This window comes from Paroedura picta, chromosome 3, assembly GCF_049243985.1.
Source record: "Paroedura picta isolate Pp20150507F chromosome 3, Ppicta_v3.0, whole genome shotgun sequence".
Classification (NCBI taxonomy): domain Eukaryota; kingdom Metazoa; phylum Chordata; class Lepidosauria; order Squamata; family Gekkonidae; genus Paroedura; species Paroedura picta.
In genome coordinates this window covers 92,026,843-92,054,747 of record NC_135371.1, presented here as the reverse complement: position 1 = coordinate 92,054,747, position 27,905 = coordinate 92,026,843, and the positions used below count along the sequence as shown (strand labels likewise).

General features: G+C 43.8%; 1 protein-coding gene across 4 annotated transcripts; it reads left to right on the top strand.

The window, feature by feature from the left end:
• Window positions 1–2,644: 2,644 nt before the first annotated feature.
• Window positions 2,645–20,272, top strand: LOC143831262 (phosphatidylcholine:ceramide cholinephosphotransferase 2-like). Of its 4 annotated transcripts, none has more exons than XM_077324324.1 (7): window positions 2,645–2,778; window positions 7,969–8,097; window positions 8,353–8,412; window positions 12,959–13,076; window positions 15,362–15,509; window positions 17,180–17,346; window positions 20,040–20,272. In XM_077324324.1, exons 2-7 carry the CDS (start codon window positions 8,012–8,014, stop codon window positions 20,214–20,216), a joined length of 756 nt encoding a protein of 251 aa, XP_077180439.1. In that variant the 5' UTR covers window positions 2,645–2,778; window positions 7,969–8,011; the 3' UTR covers window positions 20,217–20,272. The 4 variants fall into 4 exon arrangements, with proteins under 4 accessions (XP_077180439.1, XP_077180436.1, XP_077180437.1 ...); XM_077324322.1 differs by lacking the exon at window positions 2,645–2,778 and adding an exon at window positions 3,691–3,790; XM_077324321.1 differs by having other exon boundaries at window positions 7,969–8,412.
• The last annotated feature ends 7,633 nt before the right edge of the window (window positions 20,273–27,905 follow it).

The following is a 27,905-nucleotide window of genomic DNA, read 5'->3' as shown; positions in this document are numbered from 1 at the left end:
TGCGCACATGAGTACATGGAGAATCAATGAATAGAACTACTTTCTGACCCTTCACAAAGAACACATCAAGGTTTTTTCAGTATTGTCTTGATCATGTTAAGTCCGAAGTCAGTGTCCAGGGGCAGACCATATGAGCAGATCAAAGCCTTAGAACAGCATTGAACTTCTAGGGCAAAAGCACTCCACTGGAAACAATAAAGACTCTCAGTCTGATTACCATTTTAATTACTGAAAGCTGGATCTGAAGGCACAAAATGTGAGGCAATCTCTGAGCACAGTTTAAAGACAGATGTGTTAATTAGCATTAAAGGGAAATGGAAATGACTCATATTGGCATTATTATCTGACTAGCTGCAATGTGAGTGTGTAACTAGGACATATGGTGCCTCTCATCTGAGCACTGGGGAAGGGGTGGGTACCTTTCAGAAAGATTCCAGGAGTTCTTGGAGCAGATGTGCCTTCCCTGTGCAGTTTCTTGCTATTTATAAAGCAATGTACAGTTTCTTTCTATTTATAAAGCAACAATGAATCCTACAACAATTAACCTATGACTAGGTAATAGCTGAATAATGTTTCAGTAGCAAGATTAAATGATTGCTCCACCAAAACAAATTAAAAACTCATATGTACATCAGTTAATATCCAAGGGGCCTTTTCTTTTGATAATATTCTAACTTCCTGCCAGTCATGGTGGGCGGAACACAGTTGGATTTGTATGAGATGCTGACAACCTAAGTTGTGGGAGTGAAAGTAGCATGGTGTAGCCCAGTGTTATCAGATCTCAGAAACTAAGCAGAATCAGTACCTGGAAAGGAGATCACAAAAGGAGACTCCGCAGAGGGAGGCAATGGCAACCTATCTCTGCCCTCACTTGCCTTAAAAGCTCCTTGCTGGGGTCACCATAAGTCATCTATGATTTGAAATGACTTTACACGCACAACCTAGGTTTTGTTAAGTAAGTACCTTGGAAGCCTTTCTTTTTCTATTTTTAGCAGACAGGATAAATGCAAAGAGCTGAGCAACTACTGCATAATAGAATAAGGGGGAAACAACACCTACATATTGAATATGGGCAGCATATAATATGGTTCAGTCCTTTTTAATTCATTTGTCCTCCACAACAGCTGTCCCCAACCCCCGGTCCAGAGACCGGTACCAGTCTGTGGATCAGTTGGTACCAAGCCGCGGCTCTTCCTCATCCTCCTCCCCAGCTGTTGCCTTGGGGGCTGCCCTGCCACTATGCCGGCGGCTCACCTTTGGTGCTCTCTGGCGGCCGCTATGGCTGGGGCTCTCCCTCAGCATGGAACTGTGCAGCTGCTGCTGGCAGCACCCCCCAGCAGACGATGGGAAGTCAGGGGCGCCGGGATGAAAGCAAACAGAGCAGGGGCTCAGGTGGCGGTGGTGATGTCTCTTGGCAAAAGACTATCCCCCCCCCCCCCCCTGGGCCTCAGTAAAATTGTCAAGCATTGACCGGTCCCCGGTGATAAAAAGGTTGGGGACCACTGCTCCCCAAGACATCCTTCATTGGTGAAATATTACATCTCCACTCCCCTGTTCTGTTACCACCAAATAACAGACTTTAACTTGATGAAAGGCTTGTATAGAGCTGTTTAAAATACATGTAACACTTAATCACTGTAGAAGCTCTAGTTCACTAGCAACCAATTCATCCACTTGGACACCATGCATATACCTGATTTCTGCAATAACATCACCCAGGTACTAGTCACTGCACAGTATGTACAGCAGTTCTAACTGAGGGCACCAGCTCACAGTGTTCTTAGCCTTTTTTGACAAGTGGCAGAATTCTTAGCTGTTTCTCTTTCATCCTTCTGTCTGTGCTGCTAGGCTGCCAAAGGAGCAGGAAACCACCCCAGATCTGTCTCCAAAGTATCAAAAGTAACTGCATAGATTGTGTAACAGGGAGGCAGGTGGCAGGGTGGAAGGAAGATTCAACATGCACATGGATTGGCAAGAAAATAGCTAGAGTTTTATGGTTATTCAAATTGAGCAAAGGCATCAACAAGGGCGGATCCAGCAGACCATAAGGAAGCTCCTGCACCAGCAGCCAAACTACCCCAATAAACTCCATGTCATACATGCTCTGGTTTGAAATGCATGCTGGGCACCTGGGAGGTGATGGGAAGATTGGGGTGCCTGTGGGCCTCTACTAAGGCCCCTTTGACACCCAGATATGCCAGCCAGCCAGGCCTCCCAGAGGAAGGTGCCATGGCTCAGCACCACACAGCTCCTTGTGGAGGCCCCATTAAATGGGGGAGGTTGACATGGAAGCTCATCCCCCCCCCAAAAAATGGACCCATCCCTTTAACCAACCACAAGCTGTGCCATATAAAGAGCAAAAAGTGAAAACATGAAGAATGAAATAAATACAAAGACATCAACAGAACAAACATCAGGGAGGGCTGGGTGGGGTTGTCATTGCAAAGAGGGAAGCAAGAGGCCAGGCACCAGTGTGGGTCTGCTTTAAAAGTGACCATCTCCCTCCCCCGGAGTCCCCACTCCCTCCCCCGGCAGTTAGCAACCAATCATGGCTGTGGCAAGACCACAAGATGCTCTGGGGGTGTGAAAAACATGGTGGTGCTGACTGGGACACCCCCCCCCCAGATCACCTGGCCACATGGAGTCCTCCCTCGCCTACAGCCTCATGCTACCACAATATGCGGCCACCTTTAAAATGGTGGCCATGTTTACAAAGAAGGGTGATGCAAATTAAGCAGACCATAAACTTGTCTGGTCTCCAACAAGAAGCAGAAAAAAGTAAGTCATTCTATTTCACCCAAGTTCTAACTACATTTACTCAGGAGTAAGCCCTATTGATTTGACTTCCAGAAAGTGTCTTTAATATTCCTGTTCTTGTATAATCTAATCAGCAAAGACTAAAACATTCATTTTCTATATCCATCACTATGAATACCTTGTAATAAATAAACACCACCAGTGTCGCAGTTCTATCAGTAATGGTAAAGCTTCATTTAATTTGGAAGTGGCCAAATGGGCTAGTGGGTCACTGGCCAGCCTATCAAGCAACGGAGGGAAGGGATTGACTGTGGCTGTGCTTCAAACAGGCAGGCAGAGGAGCAAATGGGAATGGGACAGGTGGGAGGAGGGAAGACTGGCTAAACCAGGGGTGGTCAAACTGCGGCAGGGGCTCATGGAAATTGTAGTCCATGGATATCTGGAGGGCTGCAGTTTGACTACCCTGTCGCTAAGCATTCAAAGCATCACCAGCTCTGGGAGGGCAGCCAGATCAGCAAGAAGGAGGGCCAATGACTGTGCAACATTACCCTTGCCACCAAGAGTCCGTCTCTCTCATGAGTTTCTCTCAGGTCCAGACTTATTCTGTTCTTTCTACAGCAGAACATGCATGGGAACCCTGGTCTCTCTGTGGGCTTCAGTTACTTCTTTTATATGGCCTAATGATACAATGGTTTTAGTATTTAAATTAACACAGCTATGGGAATCTTTCAGTTTACTGAGGTGAAAAAAATCTGTACCTTTTCCATGCTGTCTCATATTTCTTCTTCAATCAATATATGTGAAAACTTGCTCTTCATTCTGAATATAGGGGTTGTTTTTTGTTTGGGGGTTGCTATTAGTTTTTTTTTTGTTTTCATTAGTATATGAACATTGTGATGTCACTTGGATAGTGTCAGAACTCTATGGAGTCACTGGGGGCCTCTGGAAACACATCAGTTTCTGCTAGTGGTTGGTATATACGGATTTGGCTTTGCCTCCAGAGCTCCCATATTACTAATTTTCAATCATTCTTGTAAGTTCTAATTTAGATTTTGTATCTGTATGTTATGTGTATGTGTTTTTGTGTGTGCATGTATTAAATAGTGCTGTGACAAGTTCTGAATGGACAGATACTGTCCTGGGATTTTATGGGAACAAAGAGTGATCTATTTTATGTAGGAATTGTATGATCTAGCACTGTTGCTTCATTAGTGATTTACTGAGGTCAGAAGAGAATTTCTTGTTTAATGTTTCTGAATCTCCCCCTTTTTTGGAACCTTGATTGAGTAACTGGTAAGAGTTTTATAAAAAGGTGATCAGATGAATGGTACAGATAGACCTGGGCAGAGTCTGCACTTACTTTCTTTATTCCATTGTCAATCCTGTTGAATTCAGATCGCTTTGAACTAGGGTCTTCCTCTTCCCCCCTCTCCCCATTGAAACAGGAAAGTCTTCTGCACGTGGTTAGGGTAGTTCAGAAGGGGAAGGGGGCAAGTCTCTTTCTTTCTTTTCTTGAAGGGGGGGAGGAGCCAGGCAGGGGGCCTCTTTCTTTTCTTGGAGGGGAGGGGGAGAGAATCGAAAAAGGCAGAGGAGGGAGGAAAAATCCAGGACTGACAGGTTGAGAGAAATTAGGGGCTTCTCCTTTAAGGCAAGCATTTCACATGACCAGGTGTAGCCTATCAGAGGTTCTCTACCATGGAGCTTGTTTCCCAATCCGGATATTGAGGATTAAAAGCAGTCTAAGATACCGCACAATAAAGGTAGGGTCACTCCGGATCAATCCTTCTTGCTGCAGAAGGAAAATTTAAATTGCCCAAAATCCAAACGGAAATCGCATTCTGCATAGAAGGCAGGGACTGAATCGATCTGGGATTGGAATAAAAGCTCTGTGCAGTTTACACCATGTACTCTTCTAACTCTAATGTTCAATTTAACATGAAGGAACATAGAATCTCCCCAGTTGCTTCAATTAACAGTGCAATAGAGCTGAATAATTGCCAGTTACTTCTCGAAAATATTAATGTGTGCACACATTTCTCCCTTCTGACTCTAGTTCCATCCCTAGTTAGTTACCGATGGCTTCTTCAAAAAAAAAGTACTCTTCAGAACTTATCCATAATTCAGCAAAGATACTGTAGAAGACTGGCTTCTGAATATGCACTAAAAATGCTTGCTTCACATTTAAAATATGCTCCTGTTTATGGTGAGGAACATTGTAGAGTATTGCACAGAAAGATGCAAGTTTCACGCAACTTTAATGAAGTTGTAGGATGTGACTCTTTGCTTGAATACAAAGGTTATTTATTCATATCCCACCCTAGTGACTTAATTAACTCATTAATTAACTTAATGAGTTTTTCTCATTAAATCTTTTGTTGAAAAGGGGCATACCTAGATGCAATCAGAAAAGGATCACATCCTGTGAGAGCATATCCAAAACACACTTTCAAAAAAGGCAACCTAATACTGAGTGTCCCATAGTTAAGCTTCTGTTGATGAGCAGGCTTAATTTAGGCACCAAAAGTGTCCTAGAATGTCCAGAAACCACACAATGTTTGTAGCATATCTATTTCACAATGATGTTGTGAAGGTCACAGGAAAGTATAATTCCCTCCCCCCAAAATCCCTCTGTTTTTTTTACCATCAATGGATTTTTAAATGCTGAAGGAACACACTGTGAGCAGTCATATACCACATGATAGGCATTTCTCCCCAAAGCAAATGTGGCTCACTATGAAAATGGCAGGCATCTTCATAACAACCCAAGTCAAGTATGTGTATAAAATTAATATTGAGTACTCATGCCTAAGCACTGAACAATACGTTTCAACTGATAACCATAGATTAATTTAGTGCAATCTTAAGTGTATTTGTTCAGAAGTAAGTGAAACGGAGTTCAATAGAGCCTACTTATGTGTGCGTGGGTTTTCAGTTGTGGCAACAGAATATAGGTCAGTGAGTAGAGAACGGGGTGTTTACACAAATAGGGTTAAGACAGTTGCTACAGCTGAGTGATCCATCTGGCTGTCAGGAGAATAAACACTGTCAAGAGATTAAAGCTTCGGTGTGCATCTCATGCCAGATGGTTGCTTGCTGTTTCTTAAGGAAACTGGTAAAATTTAAAGACAGTAAGGTTTGCCATTGATTATGTAACTTCCATGGATATCCTTGAACATGATGGTGAATATGGTTTAATCATACCATCTAAATGGTTCAAGTTCAATTTTTCTTTGCCATTGACAATTCTAAAGTTTGTAAGTATTTTTCCCATTGACCAAGAATAGAGATTTATATGGCCTGCAAAACACGACCCATTTTATCTGTAATTACAGCAAGGCTTGTATGTAAGTGGCATTGCTGTTACATTTTAGATGAAACCTTGTAAATGAAATTTCCTATTAGCATTTTACAACATTTCCAATTTATAGTAGTTACTGGGATTTAATTGAATGATTCCTCTGATGGGAATGTAATAATTTCCGTGAAAGTAGTTAAAATGCATTCTGTCTTTCAAAAACTAATAAATAGCATGTGGTTGCTGAACTTGGCATCTTCCTGATGCACTTGACCTATATCCTCCTTCCCCAATTCCCTTTGCTTCCCTCTGTTCATATTATCTCTTAACAGGACAACCATTTCTTTTGTGTTCAGTTTTAAGAGCAACAGTCTCTAATATGCAGTCAAGTTGCAGGACAATGTACTAGCTGATCCTCTTTCATACCCTCTAAAAACTATGTAGCCCTGACCTGAATCTCACCAGATCATGGAAGTTAAGCAGAGTTGGTCTTGGTTAGCATTTGGATGGGATTCCTCCAAGGAATACCATGATCACTATGCAGAGGCAGGCAATAGCGAATAACCTCTGAACATCACTTGCTTTGAAAGCCGTACAGGGTCGCCATAAGTCACCCGAGTCTTGATGGCACTTGCCACCACTACTAAAAACTGTGATTTTTATACATCAGCTTCTCACCACTATATGAGAGTCATTATCAACGAAGTACATAAATATTAGTAACTTTAGACTGTCAGACACATTACTGTGCAGTATCATCAGGAATACAGTGACAGTAAATATAAGTAAATAAAATACAGCTCTTTCTTGTAGCCCTGATAAAAATGGCATCTTTGAGGATTTGCCAGTAGCACATTGAACGAGATTATATGCTGGTGGACAATTCTCATATGTGTGATGGAGTGAGAGGATAAAACCAAGCATGCCTTACTTGATGCACCAGTGCACCTATCCACCCTTGATACCACAACAAGGTCTTATACCATACAATCTAACAAACATGGGCCTGTGTCACCTGGGTGTAAACTGCATGGAGCTTTTATTCCAACCCAGATCGATTCAGTCCCTGCCCTCTACACGGAATGCGATTTCCGTTTGGATTTTGGGCAATTTAAATTTTCCTTCTGCAGCAAGAAAGATTGATTCGGAGTTACCCTACCTTTATTGTACAATATCTCAGACTGCTTTTAATCCCCAATATCCATTTGGGAAAGAAAGCTCCGTGGTAGAGAACATCTGATAGGATACACCTAGTCATGTGACACGTTTGCCTTAAAGGAGAAGCCCCTAATTTCTCTCAACTTTTGTCGGTCCTGGATTTTTTCTCCTTTCTCTGCCTTTTTCGATCCTCTCCCCCACCCCTCCAAGAAAAGAAAGAGGCTCCCTGCCTGGCTCCTCTCCCCCACCCTTCTGAGCCTCCCTAACCACATGCAGAAGACTTTCCTGTTTCAATGGGGGGGGGAGAGAAGAAGACCCGAGTTCAAAGCAATCTGAATTCAACAGGATTGACAATGGAATAAAGGAAGTAAGTGCAGACTTTGCCCTGGTCTACCTTCCAGCTACAATCCAATATTCCACAACATGATCTGAGCCTATGCATGTGGGATAATATGGGAATGTTACAACTTTCAAACCATACAATAGCCTGGTGGTTTTGAAGATGTGGCAGATATACTGAATGAATGGGAAAATCAGGAGTATTCGTGGTTTCTCCCCCATACACAGTCTAGTGTGTGATTAGAGGAGTAATTGGCCAATATGTTGTCTAATCTTACTATTGACATTATTATTAAATGTTAGGACAGTGATATTACTCACAGAGATACAATCCCTTCCTAGTCTGTCTAATGAGCACGCTAGCCCTGATTTGGGTTGTTGTTTGTGTGTGTGTGTGTGTGTGTGTGTGTGTTTTGCAGTGTTGGTTCAGAATCAAAACCGGAATAGATTGGATCCTTTCCTATGATCAGAAAACTAATCCAGCTCCCAAGGGACACAAGAATCCTGCCTCGTCTTGATCCTCCAGCCTGTGTTTCCTCATCCAGAAAGTGAGAACCAGACATGCAGAAGAGGCACAAAGAGGTTAAGATACATGTGATAGATGTAGGGGTCAGGTACCCATCTGAGTGGCATAAGACCCTCACAATGTTCATCTATGCGGGCTGCTGTGTGCTGCTCTCATCTTCTGTAATCCTTTGGCTCAACAAGTGGCTCAACCACTCAGCTAAGCATGCTGCCTGCCCAACTGCATCTTTCTTCCCCGTGTACATTAGACATGCTAATTGGGCTTTTACCATTTCCAGAGTCACAAGCATCCTACTGATAGCTCTTTGGCTTCTTCAGTGGTTTTTACTCCGATACAGGTAAGAATTTCATTGGAAATAGGCTTCAATATTAAAGAATACTAGGTTCTTATGTAGAGGTATGTTTGGGAACCATGCTCTTTAAAAAAACCTAAACCTGCATTCACCAGTTCAGAAGCACATGTGCATATGGCACTAAGCCCTACCTTGAGAATCATTTGTTCTGGTATTGAGACTGTGGTCATCCTCCATGTGTAATGCAGGACACCAGGAGCTGATAATGATATTAGGATAGCTATTTTCCCATTGAGTAATAATAGGTCAGCCTGTCCTACAAGCAAGATCCCCAGTCCTGCCACATAGACATTCTCAAATAACTTTCCAACCAGATTTTCTACCAGATTCTAGCATCTATGCTTTATCTACCCATTCTTTCATTATCATATTCCATTATGACAAGCATGCAGGTAGGAGCAGGTTAGATTCTTAGCCACTGTTCTCATTGACAAAATATAATTTTGATATGGATTGCTATCAGGGAACCTTCAAGAAATTAATCAGGCATGTATAGGTTTATTTCTTCCCTCGTGTGGCATTTTTCTGAGATGTATAACTTTACTTCCTCTCTAAAGTGCATGTTTGCCACTCATACCTTTGTGGAAGAGACACTGGTGCATTTGTGGCCACCACTGATGTGGGGTCAACCTATTCCCTAGTACTGGATGACTTCAAATATACAGAGTCAGAAACACTTTGCAGCATATGGGGTCCTCTGCATGCAGTCTTGATGTTGGTCCCTGTACCAGGACCATTTTGCTAGCCTGTTGCTTCATTTAATTCATTCAGCACACCCCCCAATGAATTATGCAAACATGTAAACATGTACATATCAAATATGACTATAGAAAAATCCAGAAATAACAGATAGTCTGTGAAATTGTACAAATATCCACAACATATAGGAGAATCTATGTATCTTCTTATCCTGGGCTGCTTGTGTAAGAACTGGATTAATAAAGAGAAATGTAGCAGATAGCTTTAGGGTGCATGTTGCATGGACATTCTTGAGAAACACTTTAATCATAATTTTCACTAGTATAAACTGGTTCATCTGATTACTTAGTTTGGAGCTTCCTAGCCTCCTGATGCATGATTTTGTGGAAATGAACATAATCAGAGTAGCTTGTAACAGAGCATATGAGAAAAAGGTCCCAGATTCATCCTCTGCATCTTTAGATAAAATATGTTAGATATCCAGCCTCAGGAAAACCTTTACCCTTCCAGTTACTCAAAGTAGACAATCCTGAACTAGATGAATCAATGACCTGAGTCAGTGGAAGGCAACTTCCTGTGCAACAGTTACCCAATTCTATGAAAATACTTAAGATTTGGAAAACAAATATTTATTTATTTTATTTATTGTATAGTCTATGTGGTGCAGCCAGGAGTTCTAAGGATTATCCAGCTGCCAGGCAAGGGTCATCCAGAGGTGATTTGCCAAAAAAGTCAGCATGGATTTGTCTCCAACAGGTCCTGCCAGACCAACCTAGTTTCCTTTTTTGACCAAGTAACAGGTTTGCTGGATCGGGGAAATTCAGTTGATGTTGTTTACTTGGATTTTAGTAAAGCTATTGACAAGGTTCCCCATGATGTTCTGATGGATAAATTGAAGGACTGCAATCTGGATTTTCAGATAGTTAAGTGGATAGGGAATTGGTTAGAGAACCGCACTCAAAGAGTTGTTGTCAATGGTGTTTCATCAGACTGGAGAGAGGTGAGTAGCGGGGTACCTCAGGGCTCGGTGCTTGGCCCGGTACTTTTAAACATATTTATTAATTATCTAGATAAGGGGGTAAGAGCCTCTTGTGGCGCAGAGTGGTAAGGCAGCCGTCTGAAAGCTTTGCCCATAAGGCTGGGAGTTCAATCCCAGCAGCCGGCTCAAGGTTGACTCAGCCTTCCATCCTTCCGAGGTTGGTAAAATGAGTACCCAGCTTGCTGGGGGGTAAACGGTAATGACTGGGGAAGGCACTGGCAAACCACCCCGTATTGAGTCTGCCATGAAAACGCTGGAGGGCGTCACCCCAAGGGTCAGACATGACTTGGTGCTTGCACAGGGGATACCTTTACCTTTAGATAAGGGGGTGGAGGGACTACTCATCAAGTTTGCAGATGACTCCAAATTGGGAGGACTGTCAAATACTCCGGAAGATAGAGACAGAGTTCAACGAGATCTGAACACAATGGAAAAATGGGCAAATGAGAACAAGATGCAATTTAATAAAGATAACGTTCTGCATCTGGGTCAGAAAAATGAAAAGCATGCCTACTGGATGGGGGATATGCTTCTAGGTAACACTGTGTGAACGAGACCTTGGGGTACTTGTGGATTGTAAACTAAACATGAGCAGGCAGTGTGATGCAGCGGTAAAAAAGGCAAATGCCATTTGGGGCTGTATCAACAGAGGCATCACATCAAAATCACAAGATGTCATAATCCCATTGTATACGGCACTGGTCACACCACACCTGGAGTACTGTGTGCAGTTCTGGAGGCCTCACTTCAAGAAGGACGTAGATAAAATTGAAAGGGTACAGAGGAGAGCGACAAAGATGATCTGGGGCCAAGGGACCAAGCCCTATGAAGATAGGTTGAGGGACTTGGGAATTTTCAACCTGGAGAAAAGGAGGTTGAGAGGAGACATGATAGCCCTCTTTAAGTATTTGAAAGGTTGTCACTTGGAGGAGGGCAGGATGCTGTTTCTGTTGGCTGCAGAGGAGAGGACACGCAGTAATGGGTTTAAACTACAAGTACAACGATATAGGCTAGATATCAGGAAAAAAAATTTCACAGTCAGAGTAATTCAGCAGTGGAATAGGCTGCCTAAGGAGGTGGTGAGCTCCCCCTCACTGGCAGTCTTCAAGCAAAGGTTGGATACACACTTTTCTTGGATGCTTTAGGATGCTTAGGGCTGATCCTGCGTTGAGCAGGGGGTTGGACTAGATGGCCTGTATGGCCCCTTCCAACTCTATGATTCTATGATTCTATGCCATTTCTTGTCTCCCTATTATGACCCCGAGTGTTCTTGGTGGTCTTCCATCCAAATACTAGCCAGGGTCAGCCCTGCTTAGCTTTCAAGATCTGACAAAATCAGGTTTGCCTGGGGTATCCCCCGTAAATCATTCAGTTGTAGAAATAAATGTTGATGGCTTCTAAGATTAATTTCCCAGCTTTCCACCAATGCCAATGATTATTCCATTTGGTCAGAAAATAAGATGGGGGAGCCATATAGGTTTCATTAATATTAATACACCATCTAACTATATAAAACCCTAGATATCATTTTAAGCAAGGTGTCTTAGGGAAAGTCTTCTGCAGGTGCTAACCTACAATTGGGCAAAATCAACAACTGCTTGTGTACTGCTTCTCCACTGTTATCCATACCATGTGAAATGACTTACCTGAGGAGTTCAGGAAGGCTCCTGCTCTCCTGGCATTCCAAAGACTATGCAAAACAGAATTATTTGAGGATTCTCCTACTCAGGTAACATAACTGCAGTGTACTAAATGACTGATAAAGTTACTTCAATAAATTATGAGGAATGGTAGAATATACTACACTACACTTTACTCTAAGTTGGTTTAACTCTAGTTCAGTTCTGTTTTCAGATTTCTGAGTGGTTCTACAACCCTAATCCTATTGTATTGTTTATTGAATGTCCCATCAATTGGTTGTATGGACTCACTATGTGTAATTCACTTTGCATCAAAGGGAAATTGGAAGATTATAAATGACAGACAGACAGAATTGTCCCCAGTTATAATCCTTCAGTCAGTAATACTATCACTAATACTATCAGTCAGTAATACTGACTCAGTACCAAAAAACATGACTATACTCACAAACATCAGTAGGGGGAGACTGAGACCCACAATGAAGAGAAAAGTTTAAAGAAGGGGGGAATTTTTTTTCAACCTTAAATCAAATTACAAGTGAGTTCTAAGATGCATTCCTTTTCAGCTTTCAAAGTAATAGCTACCTTCAGAACATCAATTGGTGGCCCATGGTAACTGGAGCCTGTCTGTGCTACTATTCAGAAGGGCTGAGACAAAACTAGAGATAGCAGTTTTCACAAAATGATGGCTGTGGTTGCTATCATTTGGCAAACAGAATTTACCATTTTGCTGTATACAAAAATATCTAGATGAATCCCCATGATGAAACAAAGTAATAAAATATTATCATATTCAACATAGTTATAAAAACAAACAATATCTCCCAATTACCGGACATCTTCCCAAAAACAAAGCAACTAGGTCACACTAACCATATTCTATATCTTATTTTACAAATCAAAGCCATAGAGCAGACAAAATAGTTTGTTCTCAGTAGCTGGCTATTCATATTTTTAAAATATTTAATAGATTTTTAAATTCTATCTGACTATGTATTGGCAAAAACACAATGGGCTATACCCAGCTGCAGTTTTCTGACAGTGGAACGGCACTTCCACTGGTGACGTGATTTTTGTAGACAATTCCTCCTAATCTAGACCTCAGTGCAGATGGTTGGACACAATGTTGCTTACCCTCTTCTATGTCTTGCAGGTCAATTATTGGACGTCGGTTTTTGTTCATTATAGGTACTCTTAATTTATACCAGTCTTTGATCATGTATGTCATGGTTTTGCCCATCCCCTCATCTGAGATTGCTTATGAAGAAAAGGTAATATTTTAGGGGCATAGATTGTGGTAGGCTATTTTATAACTAAATATGCAATGCCATATGAAAAACAAATGGGTTCTTCATATTATCATCAATTATTCCTCCCATGTCAGAACTGCAGCTCCCCTGATGCAGTTCCTGGAGGACTCATTTCACCCAGGAACAGCAGTGTGGAGACATTTGAGGCTGCAGTAGGAAGAAGGGTCATCAGCCTCCATGTGTACCTGGAGATCTTTCACCATTACAATTGATCTCCAGACAACCAAAATCAGTTCCCCTGGAGAAAATGGCTCCTTTGGAGGGAAAACTCTATTGCATTATATCTCACTGAGGCCCTTCCCCTGCCCAAACTCTCCCCTCTCCAGGCTCCACCCCCAAAATCTTCAACACTAGTGGGAGGTGGGGGGCAAGAAATTAATGTTCTGCTGATTGAAATCCTTCCATCCTCTGAAATGTTCAATCCAAGTCATTCTTTTTCTCTACTAAGGCTAAAAGCAGCTTTGAGAGGGGATTTTGACCAGGAAATGGTGCATGGGCTTACACCAGCCCTGCCGTAATCTAGCTTCTTTTAAAATAAAATTAAATATGTCAGGAGACATGACCCTTGTCCCCCGTTTCTCCCCCTCCCCCCACTCTGCCTCCTCAGTTGGGAGAGCAAATGGATTAGTTGCACATATTTCACTTGTTCTGCTACAGTGACCTACGAGTCACAATATGTCTCTGTACTGCTTTCCCAAATTAATGGTTCAGTACTTAGATCTGGCAGGATGGGATAGTAACAAAGGTAGGTGGAATCTCAGCAGAATTGAGATGGGTATTGGAATATAGTATTGGTATGTGTTTCTCAAAAAGTCAGAACAGAATTTAAGAGGCAGGGCTGCGTAAATGTAGCAAGGCTGACAATGAATGAGGTTCCAAGGACACTGTGGAACAGCAAGTTAGGAAAGTGGAATATAGGAGAGAGTCCAATAGGCAAGTTGTCAAGGGCCGTGGAATCACCCCAAAATGTTCAAGCTCCTTCCAAAAGCTGTTTAATGTCTTGAAATTAATAAATCATTCTTTGAAAGAACCGTGCTGTCATTTAGAAACGTATGGTTGTGCTTTGGGAGAACTGCACTAAGACAACATCTGTAACCGCTCCTGCAGAGCGGTATTAATAAAGTGCTAAGGGCAAGTTGGGAGGAGAAAGGGATGGGCGCTGTCCATGATAAAAACTCGGAGGGGTGAATCAGGAGCCATGAAGCGGCTCCTGATTCACCCCTCCAAGTGTCATTCAGGGGCCCGCGGCTCCCCATTGGCTACTTGGCCCATCCTCAGCTCAGCACTCCAGTGAGGCACACGTCGTCCCCTCAGCGCTCCCGCTCCATCATAGGCTTTGCCAGGGGGAAAGGAGCAGGGCCACCATGTCAAAGACGGGCGGCCCTGCTTCTTTCCCCCCGCCCAGCCACCCAACTTGCCCGGGGTGCGAGGGAGGCTTCCCCAGCCTCCCAAAATGCCTTCCCCCACAAAGCGAAGACGACCGTGCCCAGCTACAGGTCGCAGCCGCTACCCGCCACTGCCCGGAGAGGGGCATCTTGCGCCCCTCCTGAACCAAACTCCACGGCCGGACGCCCCAGGTAAGCACCCGCCTGCCGCAACCCCTCCAAAACCCACCACCTCCACCCGCCGCGCTCTTCAGCCCCCCCACCCTCACCCCACTGAGACGCCGCCACTCTGCTGCTCCTTCCCACCAGCCTACATCCACAACCGCCCACCCAGCCACCCTTCTCCCCACCCCCAACCATTGTTGCTGTGCTCCACCCCCTCTGTGGGTCCACCCTACAAGCCCCCACCATCTTCCGCACCCCCACCCCCAGAACTCCGCTGAGCATAGCCCGCTGCCCCGGGGACATGCCTACCTTCGCCGCCCTGGCCGGGACAGCCACCTGCCCGAACGCCGCCCACCACGGCCTTCTCCCGCCGTCTTGCACGTCTACCGCTCCATCCTGGGCCATGGCCAGCCTTTCTGCCGGCGCTGCTACGGCCCGCGGCCCAGGCAGGCACCCACCTGCGCCTGAGACCGGGCCAGGCCACCACCAAGCACGCCTTCTCCTGCGCCCTCCCGTGGGCTTTCTCCCTAGTATATTATAAACTGAAATTTAGTTTAAATAAGCTGTCTTGGTGTGCCTACAACAGATTAATATGAAAATGATGTGTTTTCATTATTTCATCAGAGCAATGAATTTTGAAAGGACAAAAATGTCTTCTCCTACTCCTCAATTAATGTCTTTTGTTCTTCTTTGTAGTTTTATGGAGACTGGGAACTTTTTCTGAGACAGACACTGAAAATAACATCCACAGGTGGATTACTTCAGAGACCTGCTGTTTTCTGTGGTGTCTCTATATATGGTCACACTGCTAATCTCATTCTCACCTACTTGTTTATTAAGACCTGTAAGTACAGTTGAAGCCTGATTGACATACAAGTGGGAGTTTCCTGTCATTTACTGCTAAGTAAACAACAAAAGCTAAAACTGGCCTTAATTTTATGTGATCAGTAAATGGAAATCAGTAAATGGATCCCCTGAGGCTGTTTTGTTGTTGTTGTTGCTGTTGTTGTTGTTTTAAAGAGACAGCAGTTCTCAGGATCTCAGTTTAGATTAGGACCAAAGTTTAGGGGAAGAAGTTAATCCTTTACCTTACTCTTTCACTACCTTTACCATTCCCTGGGGGGTGAGGAATAAAATTACATATTGTTTGTTTCTACTAAGCAATCAACAGCTGTTCCTGGAGGCCAGTTAATGCTGAGAAAATGGCATGAGGGGAGGGTTAAACGGTGTGTGCGCGCATACACAAGCATGTATATTTTATTGCTATCCCGAGAATGTTGTAGTGACTCTTCCTTTGTCAGTCCTGCTAATTAATAATTCTGGGGTTCAGATGCTGAAAGTAAACATGTCAGTAACATCAGTGAGACATCTTCTACCTTATTCAGTGACATACTTTTGTTCTGATCACATTATTGCCACACATTTTGACTCAACCATGGGATCATTATCTGGGTCTGCAACCCATCACTCCAAAACAAAAGATGAAACAAACAGATGCTGTACTGAAGTTATTGGGTCTGCTTTTGAGAAGTATTGAGAAATTAAGTCTGGTCTAGAATATGCTGACTGACTGTTAAAAGAAAACTGCCCAAATAAGCATATCTCACCTTTGCTGAAAGTTCCTTCCTGCCCAATGGTTTAATTTACTGTTTTTAAGGGTTTTTTGTGTATTTTAGGTTCTGTTTTAATTGTTTTAACAATGTGTTTTTCTTTGGTTTTAATGGTATTTAAGATGTCTTTTTATTATGTCTGTTTTTAATCTGTCGGTCACCTTGGTGACCCTGATAAGGAATATAGGGTATACTTGGGAATCAGTAAATAAAAACTTTGACAGATTATTTCTGGGGACACAATTACATGTTTTGTTCCATACAGTCTGGGACAAGATTATCTAAAAGACCATTTGCTCTTATAACAATTTCCCTATCTTCTTCTGAGCCCTTGTCCAGGTACCCATGCCTTCAGAGATGGTTAGAGAACTGAGACAGACCCATTCAGATCTGGATGGGCATGAGATAGGTTCATCCTCTATCTTTACATAAGAGTAGTTACCTCCCTGGACTATTCCTGCAGACCCTTGAGGTCTCTATGTCACAGTTTTGAGAAATACTGCCTCAGACAACATAGAGAGCGTGGAAGAGGTGTCAAGGATAAGGATTTTTAAAGAGAATCATGGCCCTAGTTACAAAGTACATTCTAGACGATGTAGAACTGTACTAGACTTCAGCTGTGGGTTGCCAGCTTGGTATAGTGGTTCAGAGTGATGGAGTCTAATCTGGACAACTGAGTTCGATTCCCCTCTTCTCCACATAAAGCCTGCTGGGTGACCTCCAGCCAGTCACAGTTCTCTGAGAACTCTCTCAAGCCCACCAACCTCCCTGTTCTGGGAAGAAGAAGGGAATTGTAAGCCACTTTGAGGCTTCTTAGGATAGAGGAAAATGGGGGTATAAAACCTACTCTTCTTCAGAACAATTATTCATATACCACATTCCAAGACTTTTCATTCTTTTTCAGATTCACCAAGAAAATTCTGGGCCTATCATGCATTGTGCTGGTCCTTGTGTGTCCTAGGATTAGTATCAGCCACCTTTTTGCATGCCTATAACTTAGTAGATGTCATTGTTTCCTATTTCATGACAACTAGGCTGTTCTGGTGGTATCATGCCTTGGCGAATCATCAAGTAAGTCACGAAATACTTTCTGCGATAAGGATTACATTGTAATCAAATGCATACATGAAACAACCTAATGGTAAAGTCAGTTGAACTTAATGGTAAAGTCAGTTGAAAAAGTGACAACAGTACCATTTTTTACTAGGTGCCAACAAAGCTAGTCAAGTCAGTCAGTCAAGTTTATTCAGTCATTGGACCCATATAAATAATACTTATGTAGACAAAGCTAGTCAGCAATCTATACCCTGCCAACATGTGAGAAATGTGCAAAAAAAAGACTCAGTTCCAGGGAGCAGATAGCATTTCACCAGAGCCTGTAGCAACCCTGTTAAACCTACCAATCAATCAAGGTGCAGCATGCCACTGGGGCCCATGAACCAGTCATAAAGAGAAACAGCCAACCACTGTCAAGATTGGCACACCTCCCTGGCATCACCTCACTCCACCCATTCATGGAACACACCAAAAGAGGAAACAAGAAGCACAATACCTTGCACTTGAAGAATAACAGCCCTTGGACAAACTCAATCCAAGGAACTCTGCAGAAGCAGGCTCTTCTGCCAGGTAGATACATAGAAAGGAACCACAGACTCTCTAGCCACATCACCCCTTTGCCACTACTGCTCACTAGGCAGAGATAGCACCTATAGAATACCCAAGACCTATCCCATGCAAGAATTCAGGGTTTCCTGAATGGGTGGAAGTCAGTTGATTTTAATATATTTTTAATATTTTTTTTTATTATTGGGTGATGTGACTATATATGGTCATGTAAACCTTCCTCCCCAAATGGTCAGTGATGGGCCTGGAGGGGGTGGGAAGGGGAGGGCCCCCAGGAAGCTATGCTTCCCAACCATATTCTACATTAGCGGTCCCCAACCTTTTTAAGGTTGAGGACCGCCTCCGGGGGTGGCGAAGAGCCGGCGGCCTGGGTGCCGCGCATGCACGTTAGCGCCCCCTGGTGGTGAAAATGCACATGCACGGAGCTGCCGCACATGTGCGTTTTCAGCACCAGAGGGCACTAACACGCATGTGCGGGAGCTCCGCGCATGTGCGTTTGTGCCACCGGAGTGCTGGCGGCCACGCCTGCCTCTTCCCCCCTCATAGCAGAAAACTAGCTGGGCCATGAGTGAAGCAGCCGCTTTGGCGGCCACTTCTCTCGTGGCCTGGTGAGCTTCTCTCTGCGGGGGGGGGGAAGAGGCAGGCATGGCGGCCCGTCACCGAGGCCTTCGTGGCCTGGTAGCGGGCCGCAGACTGGGGGTTGATGACCCCCATTCTACATGATCATGCCACTTCTGGGGTTTCTCAAAAGCTGAATAATGTTTTGAGGGTTTCTCAATGGCAAAAAAGTTGAGAAAGGCTGTACTAGTAGATCTAACCAGACAAAACTGAGATTTGACACCATCACTTGCAACAGGCTGTTCATGCTGTTTGATTGCCACATGTGCCAGTCTTCTTAGCAGGCAATTCCCCATGTTCCTTCCTGATGCCACACTTAATGAGCCCACTATGGCCACTTGCTCCAGCATCCATCTGCCTTGTATTCTGCCTGTATTTCGCCTTTATACTCTGCCCAACATCATGCAGACTACATGGCTTATAGGACACCGACAATGATGAGGGAGGAGGGTTTTGCATTGTGAGAAGCCTCCTCCTTCCTTTTGCTAGAGCACAGCCATATAGACAGTGGAGGATGATCTCAGTCCCCTTCCCGTGTGAGTTTCATGTTGAAGTACACTGGGCTGGTCTAGAGCAGGAAGTATAAACTGATCCTTGTCTACTAAACTCCAAATCAAACAGAAAGAGAGCTGCAAAAGAATCCACACATACATTGAAAAGAATCAGAAACACTGAAAGAAGCTGTCAAGTTGCACTGTAAGCCCAGCAAATGGTTGGCTTTCCAACTTGAATGGAACCCATTCTGGATTCTACACCCATTGGACGGCTGCTTGCAAAGAGTCCAAAGAGACACAAGAACAGTAATGAATAATTCTCCACAACAATAAAGAGCAAGTTTGCTCCAAATGCCTGCACCACCTGCTCTTGTGTTTTCTGAAGATGCTTCGGGATTTTCTCATGAGATGCATTTGGGGACGGGGACAAAGTGCATCCACGGAGCTCATGCACTCATGCCTTGTAGGGCCTTGCATTAGAACTTCAGAGGGACAGATATGTCCATCTGTTGCCAAGCAATTAAACAGGACTCTAGTGACACATTAAGACTGACAAAATGTGTGCCACCTTAAGCTTTTGTGAGTTAGAGTGCTCTTCATCAGATACATAAACTGTGCTTCCATTTGACAGATAAGTGTGTGCTAAAAGTTACAAACAGCCAAAATATGTGGGGCTAATCACAAAATGTTGGGAATTCCAAGCCAAGGAAATGGATGCAGCTGTTGCAGAATAGGCATTCTCTGTAGATCCCCCAACGTGTCCAGCATATCCACTTGAGACATTAGGCAGAAGGCGGTCTGTGTGGCAGAAATACATTTCTTTATCTGAAATGTTCTACAGTTTTCCCCCCCAAAGGTCTTCTCTCTTTAAAATTACAGAAGAATGAGAATCCAGGTACATAGCAATATGCAACTTAGTCATTTGGATGTTTAAAAAAAATGGTTTTATAATTTTAATATTTGAACTAAATCTGTTGAGGATTTTATCAGTGCTATACACTAATAGAATGTGCTTATCCCTTTCACTAGTGGCAGAAAAAAGCATCTCCTCAGAACTACCTTTCCAAGGTCTGGTGGTTTGGGATATTTGTTTTCTTGGAGAAGAATGTCCTAGGAACAATTCCCGGTTCTTACTCCTGGCCAATATCTTGTTCAGTGTGTCAACTGAGAAAACGGAAAACAAAGCCAAGTCCATATGAAGTCTAAATGAAGCCTGAGGCCTAATGAACATTTGAATTAAAAATACCATTGTTAAAAGATTATTTTTCTTGTTCAAGACAAAAATGTGCTGTCAGTGTGGTTTTGCAGCAGTTTACAAGATAGCTGAAAACAGACATCACTCTCTCCTTTCAAATGTTTGATTTTTGCATATTTTTCCTTCCTTGTGTCTATTTTGCCTTATCTTCTGTATATCATGTGCCAATTTTCACCTTTGACATAAAGACTTGATTAATAATTGCAGACTCATGATGAGTATCAGTGCTGAGTTCTAATGCAATTTGCATCTGAATTTTCTCAAGCTGGTTGAGCACATCTTCACAGGAGATGTCTGTGTTCACAGGTTAACCCTAAACTGAAAAGGTGGGAGTATGCCAACTATGAAAAAGATTCACTGCAGAGTAACATGAATATCCACGAAGTGCCATGCTCAACTCTCTTAACCTCCCACACATGTTAAAGATGGGTGGGACTGCCACAGTCTATGTACAGACACTGTGTGTCTTGAAACATGAAGGGTACTGAATCCTTTGGACAGGTATGATTAAAGGGAAGGAGGTGTGTGCTCAACGTCAGTATATTAAGATTCACGGTCTAGATATTACATAGGTAAAGGGGTAAAAATAGTGGTCTCAGGGGAGGAAGGTATTTCAAAGCAGGCTACTGGGCACGAATTTTGTCAGTAAACATACAACTCTGATATAAATTACTACAATGTATTTTCTCCTACCATAAGTTAAATATAGTGGTATGTGCTCATTTGTCCCCATATGACAAATGGCAGCTTCTAAAAATTAGCACTGTGATACCTTGAGTTTCTTTTTAAACTCAATGTGGAAAAGACAAAGGAACTGATCACTGTTCCCAGTCTCCAGTGTCCACTTTAGCAATGGGTGTTAAAAATGGTTTGCAACTACTGAACCATCAGAACATAAGAAGAGCTCTGCAGGATCAGGTCATAGAATCATAATTTCCACACAGAGATGTAAAACGCACGTGGCCTCCTGCTTGCAAATGCAGGATTATGAACCTCATATGGGAGACCCCTCCTGCATTTTCCTGCCACTTCATTGTGCCTTTTGCCCCCCTTCCCCCCGGTACGAGGCAGCAGAGAAGGCTGAAGAGAGAGCAACACGAACTTTAGTTCCTGCCCCTCAGCTTGTCCGTCATTGGAGGCAACCAATCCCCTCTCAGCAGTAATTTGGGGGACTCAAATGTTCCCCTGAGTACCGAAATTAATTTTATTTAAAGGAGAATTATGCATAGCTATGTGTTAACACCACAGCATTGAAACATTCTCTGATTTATTATAGTGATTCACTTTCTCATGTTCCACATTCATTTTGGTGCTCGATAGTTGGGCAAGCACCAATCCATACCCCAATCACATCACCATGTGACCTCTATAAACGCTCCAAGCAGCACACTTTTCCACCATTTTCCCTTGATCTTTGAGAGTGGCCATTTCAGGCAGTTGAGAATGGAGAATCTCATTATTATGGTCATGCTGACTCAGGTGGCAGCCCTCATCCAACTGATCTCTGCCACCCTCATTCACATCAGGGAGGACATGGCTCATTTCTTTAGGAGGATGATCCATCGAAGGCACCTGGGGACCCCACATCAACTTTTCTCCAAGTGTTCCTGGCACTGCCAGTCCCTATATCAAGGAGAGCTGCCCAGCACACGTGGTTCGCTCACATGGAGCTGCACTTCCCAAAAGAGATGTGGGTGGACAGGAGAAGCAATGAATGGTATCCAGTCAATATGGAGCAACAACAAATGGGTGCTTAACTTCAGGATGATGAGAGGCACCTTTGAGGAGCTGGTCTCCACACTCCGAGGCAGGCTGCAGTGCCAGACCACCAACATGCACTTGCCCATTATGATGAAGAAGAGGATGGCTGTGGCTCTCTGGTACCTGCCCAACACCATTTGCTACACAGTGGTCTCCCAGCAGTTCAGACTGGCCATGTCAACTGTGGGAGAGATTGTGCTGCAAGGTGGTCTGCTTGGGCAAAGAGATTGGGAAGGTAAGTAGGCTGGGGTTTTGGCGTGCTTGTAAATTTCCTTCCCCCCCCCAAAAAAAAAGCCATGCAGCAACACACATGTGCTGCAATGCCCCATTGGGCATCTGCAGGGAAGACTGGAGGGGTTCGGGGTGTGGGTTGCTTTGGGCTCAACAGTATATTCTGAGTGTTTGTCTCTTGCAGAACATGGAAGGGTTTGGCCACTTAGGATTCTGCCATTGCATTGGCGCTGTGGACAGTTGCCACATCCCCATACATGCCCCAAACAGGAAGTCCTTCTGCTCCGTGCTTCTGAAAGGGACCATGGACCACACTGGATGGTTCACAGATGCAGCGGTATGCTGGAGTGGCCGAAGACACAATGCCTTCATCTCCTAAGAATCCCACCTGTGCAGTGCCATGGATGCTGGGGTCTATTTTCCAGGGAACCTGACAGTCACAATAGAGGGGGTTAAGGTGCCAACCCTGATCTTGGCTGATGGACAATAGCCATGAGGAAGTGACTCATGACCCCCTACAAGTGGCCACACACCGACCAATAGAGTCATTACAACATGAGGCTTTTCTGTGCAAGGAATGTGGTAGAGTATGCCGTTGGAAGACTAAAGGCATGCTGGAGGTGCCTTCTTGCATGGTTGCATGTACTCATGGACAATGTCACCCATCTGGTCATTGCATGCGTGATTCTCCACAACATCTGCCCCACAGGGGAAGGGGCATGAGATACCAGTGCACAGTGAGGAGCAATAGTCATGAATGAGGAGGGGCCAACCACATACCAAACTAAAAAAAGGATTTACAGGGAGCGACAGAGGGTTCGAGATGCTATAGCCAGATTCCTCTATAGGCAGTCTTGAGGAAGATAAGAGTTTACCTTTCTTTCTTTCTTTCTTTCTTTCTTTCTTTCTTTCTTTCTTTCTTTCTTTCTTTCTTTCTTTCTTTCTTTCTATCTATCTATCTATCTATCTATCTTTATTTATTTATTTATTTATTTATTTATTTATTTATTTATTTATTTATTTATTTATTTATTTTTAAGTTGGTGTTGTTTATGAACCATGTGTGATTCTCTGGTTTTCCCTACCTTGTCTTGCAGGGAAGGGAGGGGGGAACACAGGCAGGAAGGGGTGGTCACGGCCATTTCCAAAGTTCCTTCTTGGCCCATGTGGTGGATACAGTGAAAGTACTCCTGGCGCGGGCTTTTGGTTTTGGTCCTGCACTCGAGCCCCAAACAGTTGTGGCCAAGAGCCCACATCTGTGTGGCCACATCCTTGAATGCCTCCTGGTTGCACTGCAAGGCATTGAGAGCCTCCTGGACCTTCTCATCTGCGAAGATGGCCAGGAGGTCTCTCACCTCAATGTCTCTCCATGTTGGTCCCCTAGTGCCAGCAGTAGAGGGGACAGAGGAAGCATGTGAGGTAAAGGGAAGGGAGGAAGCCTGAGCTGGACTCCACTTTGGCTAGGCAGGTGCTTGCAGAAAATGGCAGCAAGCTGAGCGTGTAGGCTTTCTGTTCCCACCTCTCTCCATCCAAGGGGATTCTAGAGTCCTGATTAGGTTGAGAGCCTTGCTGGAAAATGTGACTGGATCCCAAGGAACCCGTGTTGGTTTTCTCTATATTCCCATCATTATTTCTCTCCTTTATGGAGCACATGGCCGCTGCTATTTCATAATAGTGCATACATGTAGCCATGGCCATCAAAGTGGGGGGAAGCATTATGTGTTCAAAGCATGGAAGAAATACCCATAGCACTGGTGCCCGGCAAATGGCGAGAGGTCTCCCACATGAAATTACCACCCTTCTACTTGTTCCTTGACTCCCAACAAAGTAAAAATGAATAAATGTGTCTCTCAGGTTGCTGCTGCTTGCTCCCACTATACACATGTGCCCGTTTAATGAGAAAATGCCTGTAAATTAATTTTATTTACACCAAAATGTATAGATGTGCATTTTGTGTACCAGTGTAATATTATAATAAATTTATTTCTTGCCAGTTCATGGGCATGCAGATGTGCATATCCATTGTTCCACATATATCACAATATTTTTTTTTAATCCCGATCTGGAAATGGGGAGAGAGAGGCAGGTGCGAGGCCAGGACAATGCTAGGGAGACTATCATGTATTTCCCCCTCCAAAAGGGTATTGGCCTGGATGCTCCCCAATGGGAAGTTCAATAGGAGGTGGCATATTGTGATTTGGTGATTATCCTCATTGCAAGGCAAATTGGGCCAAAACTCGAGCCAGCCCCTGGACAGGCAGGGGATGCTGATGACATCATGTGGAGGAGGCTCTAAAACCCACCAACAATCGGAAACTGTCCAGGGGCAGATTCCTTATGCAATCATAGAGTTGGAAAGGGCTATACCGGCCATCTAGTCCAACTCCCTGCTCAATGACGGATCAGCCTAAAGCACCCAGCATAAATATCTGTTCAGTCAGTGCTTGAAGACTGCCAGTGCGGGGGAGCTCATCACCTCCTTAGGCAGCAGATTCCACTGCTGAACTACTCTCACTGTGAATTGCCCCCCCGATATCTAGCTGATACTGTTCCATATATAATTTAAACCCATTACTGCAAGTCCTATCCTCTGCTGCCAATAGGAACCACTCCCTGCTCTCCTCTAAGTGACAACCTTTCAAATACTTAAAGATTGCAGTCATGTTCCCTCTCAACCTCCTCTTCTCCGGACTGAACCAATAGTCCATTTAGTTTGAACCAAAGTCCTTCTAATCCAGCATACTGTTTCATAACAGTGGCCAACAAGTTCCTCTGGAGGGCCAACAACAGGATTTTGCCTCCTGGTTCCGGGATTCAGAGGCTTAGTGTCTCTGAATTTGGAGGTTTAACATTTAACATCATCTGCCACATTGTTGCCCACTCACCCTGTTTGTAGAGCTCTTCATGGTCAGCTTTGGTTTTCACCATCCTGAATAATTTTGTATCATCTGTAAACTTGGCCACTATACTACTCACCCTAGTTCCAGATCATTTATTAATAAATTAATTAGTACCAGCCCTAATGCCAAACCTTGTGGATTCATCCTGCTTACTTCACTCCATTTTGAGAACGGTCAATTGATTTCCACTCTTTCCTTCCTGTCATTTAACCACTTTTTAATTCATAATACCCTCCTCTTATCCCATGTCTGCTAACTTACTCAGGAGTCTTTGGTGAGGTATTCTACCAGGCTACCATTGTCTACATGCTTGCTCACATTCTCAAAGAACTTCAAACGGTTGGTGAGGCAGGATTTCACTTTGCAGAAGCCATGCGGATTTTCCCCCAGCAAGCTTTGTCCCACAATGTGTGTAACAGTTTCTAGTAATTTGCCTGGGACAGACATTAGGCTGATTGGCCTGTAATGTCCTGCCTTCTCTCTGAATTTCTTTTTAAAAATGAGTGTAACATTTGCTACTTTAAAATTTGTCCCAGGTCCTTATTCTTTTGTTGCTAAGGTAATTTGGTTTGAGAATCATGAATAACCATAGCATAGCTGATGTCATAATTGGTTCAACATAGCACAGTAGCATGGAAGAACATCAGTGATTAGTTGCTGACAATTCATCTTAAGAACAAAAGTACTGCCTGCCAAATCAATTTAGCGGTCCATCTAGCCCCTTAATAGCCATAAATGAACTTTCACTCTTTTAAAGCTATCTATGCTCGCAGACTCTGATAGTGGTCATTTCCACAGTTTCATTACCCATTGATTAAATAACTACTTCCTTTTGACCTAAACATATTGCTCAATAAGGTGCTTTTTTCAGAGTCAGGCCACTGATCCACTGTCATCTTCCCTGCCCAGACGTTCCCAAGTTCTATGGCAGATATGTTAGTAGTCAGAACTCTCTTGAAGAACATTTTGCAGTCAGACAAAACATAAATGACCTGCCACAGTAACTCCAGAGATCCTATAGTAATGTGCAGTCTGGCAGAAATGGACTTTGGAATAGATAGCAACTGCATCTATACACTAAAGGCACACAGTCTGCACGCAAGCAACTCTCATGGATGCCAGCCAGTTACCAGGCTTCCACTAAAAGCATACTCCACCCTTCTCTCCCATCCTGTAATTAAGGTGTCATAAGAAAACATAAACATCTTTAGCTTTACTCTGGTAGAGCCTTCATAGGTATTGTCTAACCCCTGAGAACTCATCAGTTCACCCTGCTTTTTATCCTTACTCCAAACAAACCTATTACATGCCTTCTGGTTTCTTTATTATATATACACAATCTCATCAAGTACATTGGTTTAGAGGCCAGGTCACCAAACTCCAGCCTGAGGATACAAATTTCATATAAAAACTGGACACCTGGACCAGTCTATGTATGTGTTCTCTAGGATTCTCTGCACACATATACCTTTCTGTGGACCTGCTTCCTCTCATTTTGCTCCTGTCTCCTTGGACTTCTTCATGTCGTAATGGTAACTATAGCTCCTCCCACTTCCTCATAACTATTCCCATTCAACTCTGCTTTTCCTTCATTTCTTGTGTATAAGTTTCATGAACTTGTGTGTGAGTGTGTCTGTTATTCTCCTTTAAATTCTTAATAAAATAAAATTCTTAATAAAACAACTCTCCAGTTGACTTTCTAAGGGAATAACCTTTGTGGAGATCGTATAGTTACTTACCTCTCACTACGTTTCCAAAGTAATCTGCTAATTCCCCCATTTAAATTTAGGAGACACCCAATTTGGGTAACAGACACTTTTCTCTTCACGCTCTTTGTGAAGTTGCCCGGGTGCAGGAAGGGGGAGGGGGAGGGGCTGCCTGCCTGCACCCAGCAGCCTTCCAGGACTGCGTTGGTGCACCCTGAAAGTTGCCCAGGTGCAGGCAGGCCTCTGCGCTCTGATTGTGGTGAGGGAAGGGGCTGCCTGCCTGCACCTGGGCAGCCCTCGAAGAGTGTCTTCGCACTCCTCACACAGACAGGCCTCTGTGCTGGGGGGGGGGGGCTGCCTGCATGCCTTTCATCTCTTTCTCCCCCCTTCTTTCTTCATCCTTCATTCCTTCCTCCCATCCCGTTTTCTTCCATTCTTTCTTCTTCCTTTCTCCCATCCCTTCCCTCCTTCCCTCCTTCCCTCCTTCCTTCCTTCTTCCTTCCTTCCTTCCTTCCTTATTTCCTCCCCTTTCCTTCCTTTCTTTTCCCCCTCCCTCCCTCCCTCCCTCCCTCCCTTCCTTCTTTCAAACCCAAGACTTCAAAGCATTACACTCCACCCTCACACCATGCTAGCGCCCAGTTGTATTTTCAACTACAACCTTGCTACTAGTTATTATATATTACACTTGCCCCCAGGGATGCTTAGGGGCAGCCACAACAATTGGCAGGTCTGAAAACTCAGAACCAAGAGAGGCACTACTGGTAAGGACCATAAAGCAAAAGGGAATGTGAAATGAGGTGTAGTCATTATAAGATACTAGTCACATTCTGCTAGATTCAGTGTACTCCAGAAGCCCCTGAGGTTTATATTCTCTTCCCCTTGTCCCAATTCAAAATGGGGGAGGAGGGCTGTGTAGTTTCAAAGGTCTCTGAGGTGTGCTGACATTTATCCTGTGTGAGCTAAGCATGTCAGAGGTGGCAGAAAAGGGACATGTATTGCTTCCCACCTGGCTCACACACACCCACTCCCCAAATGTTGCCTC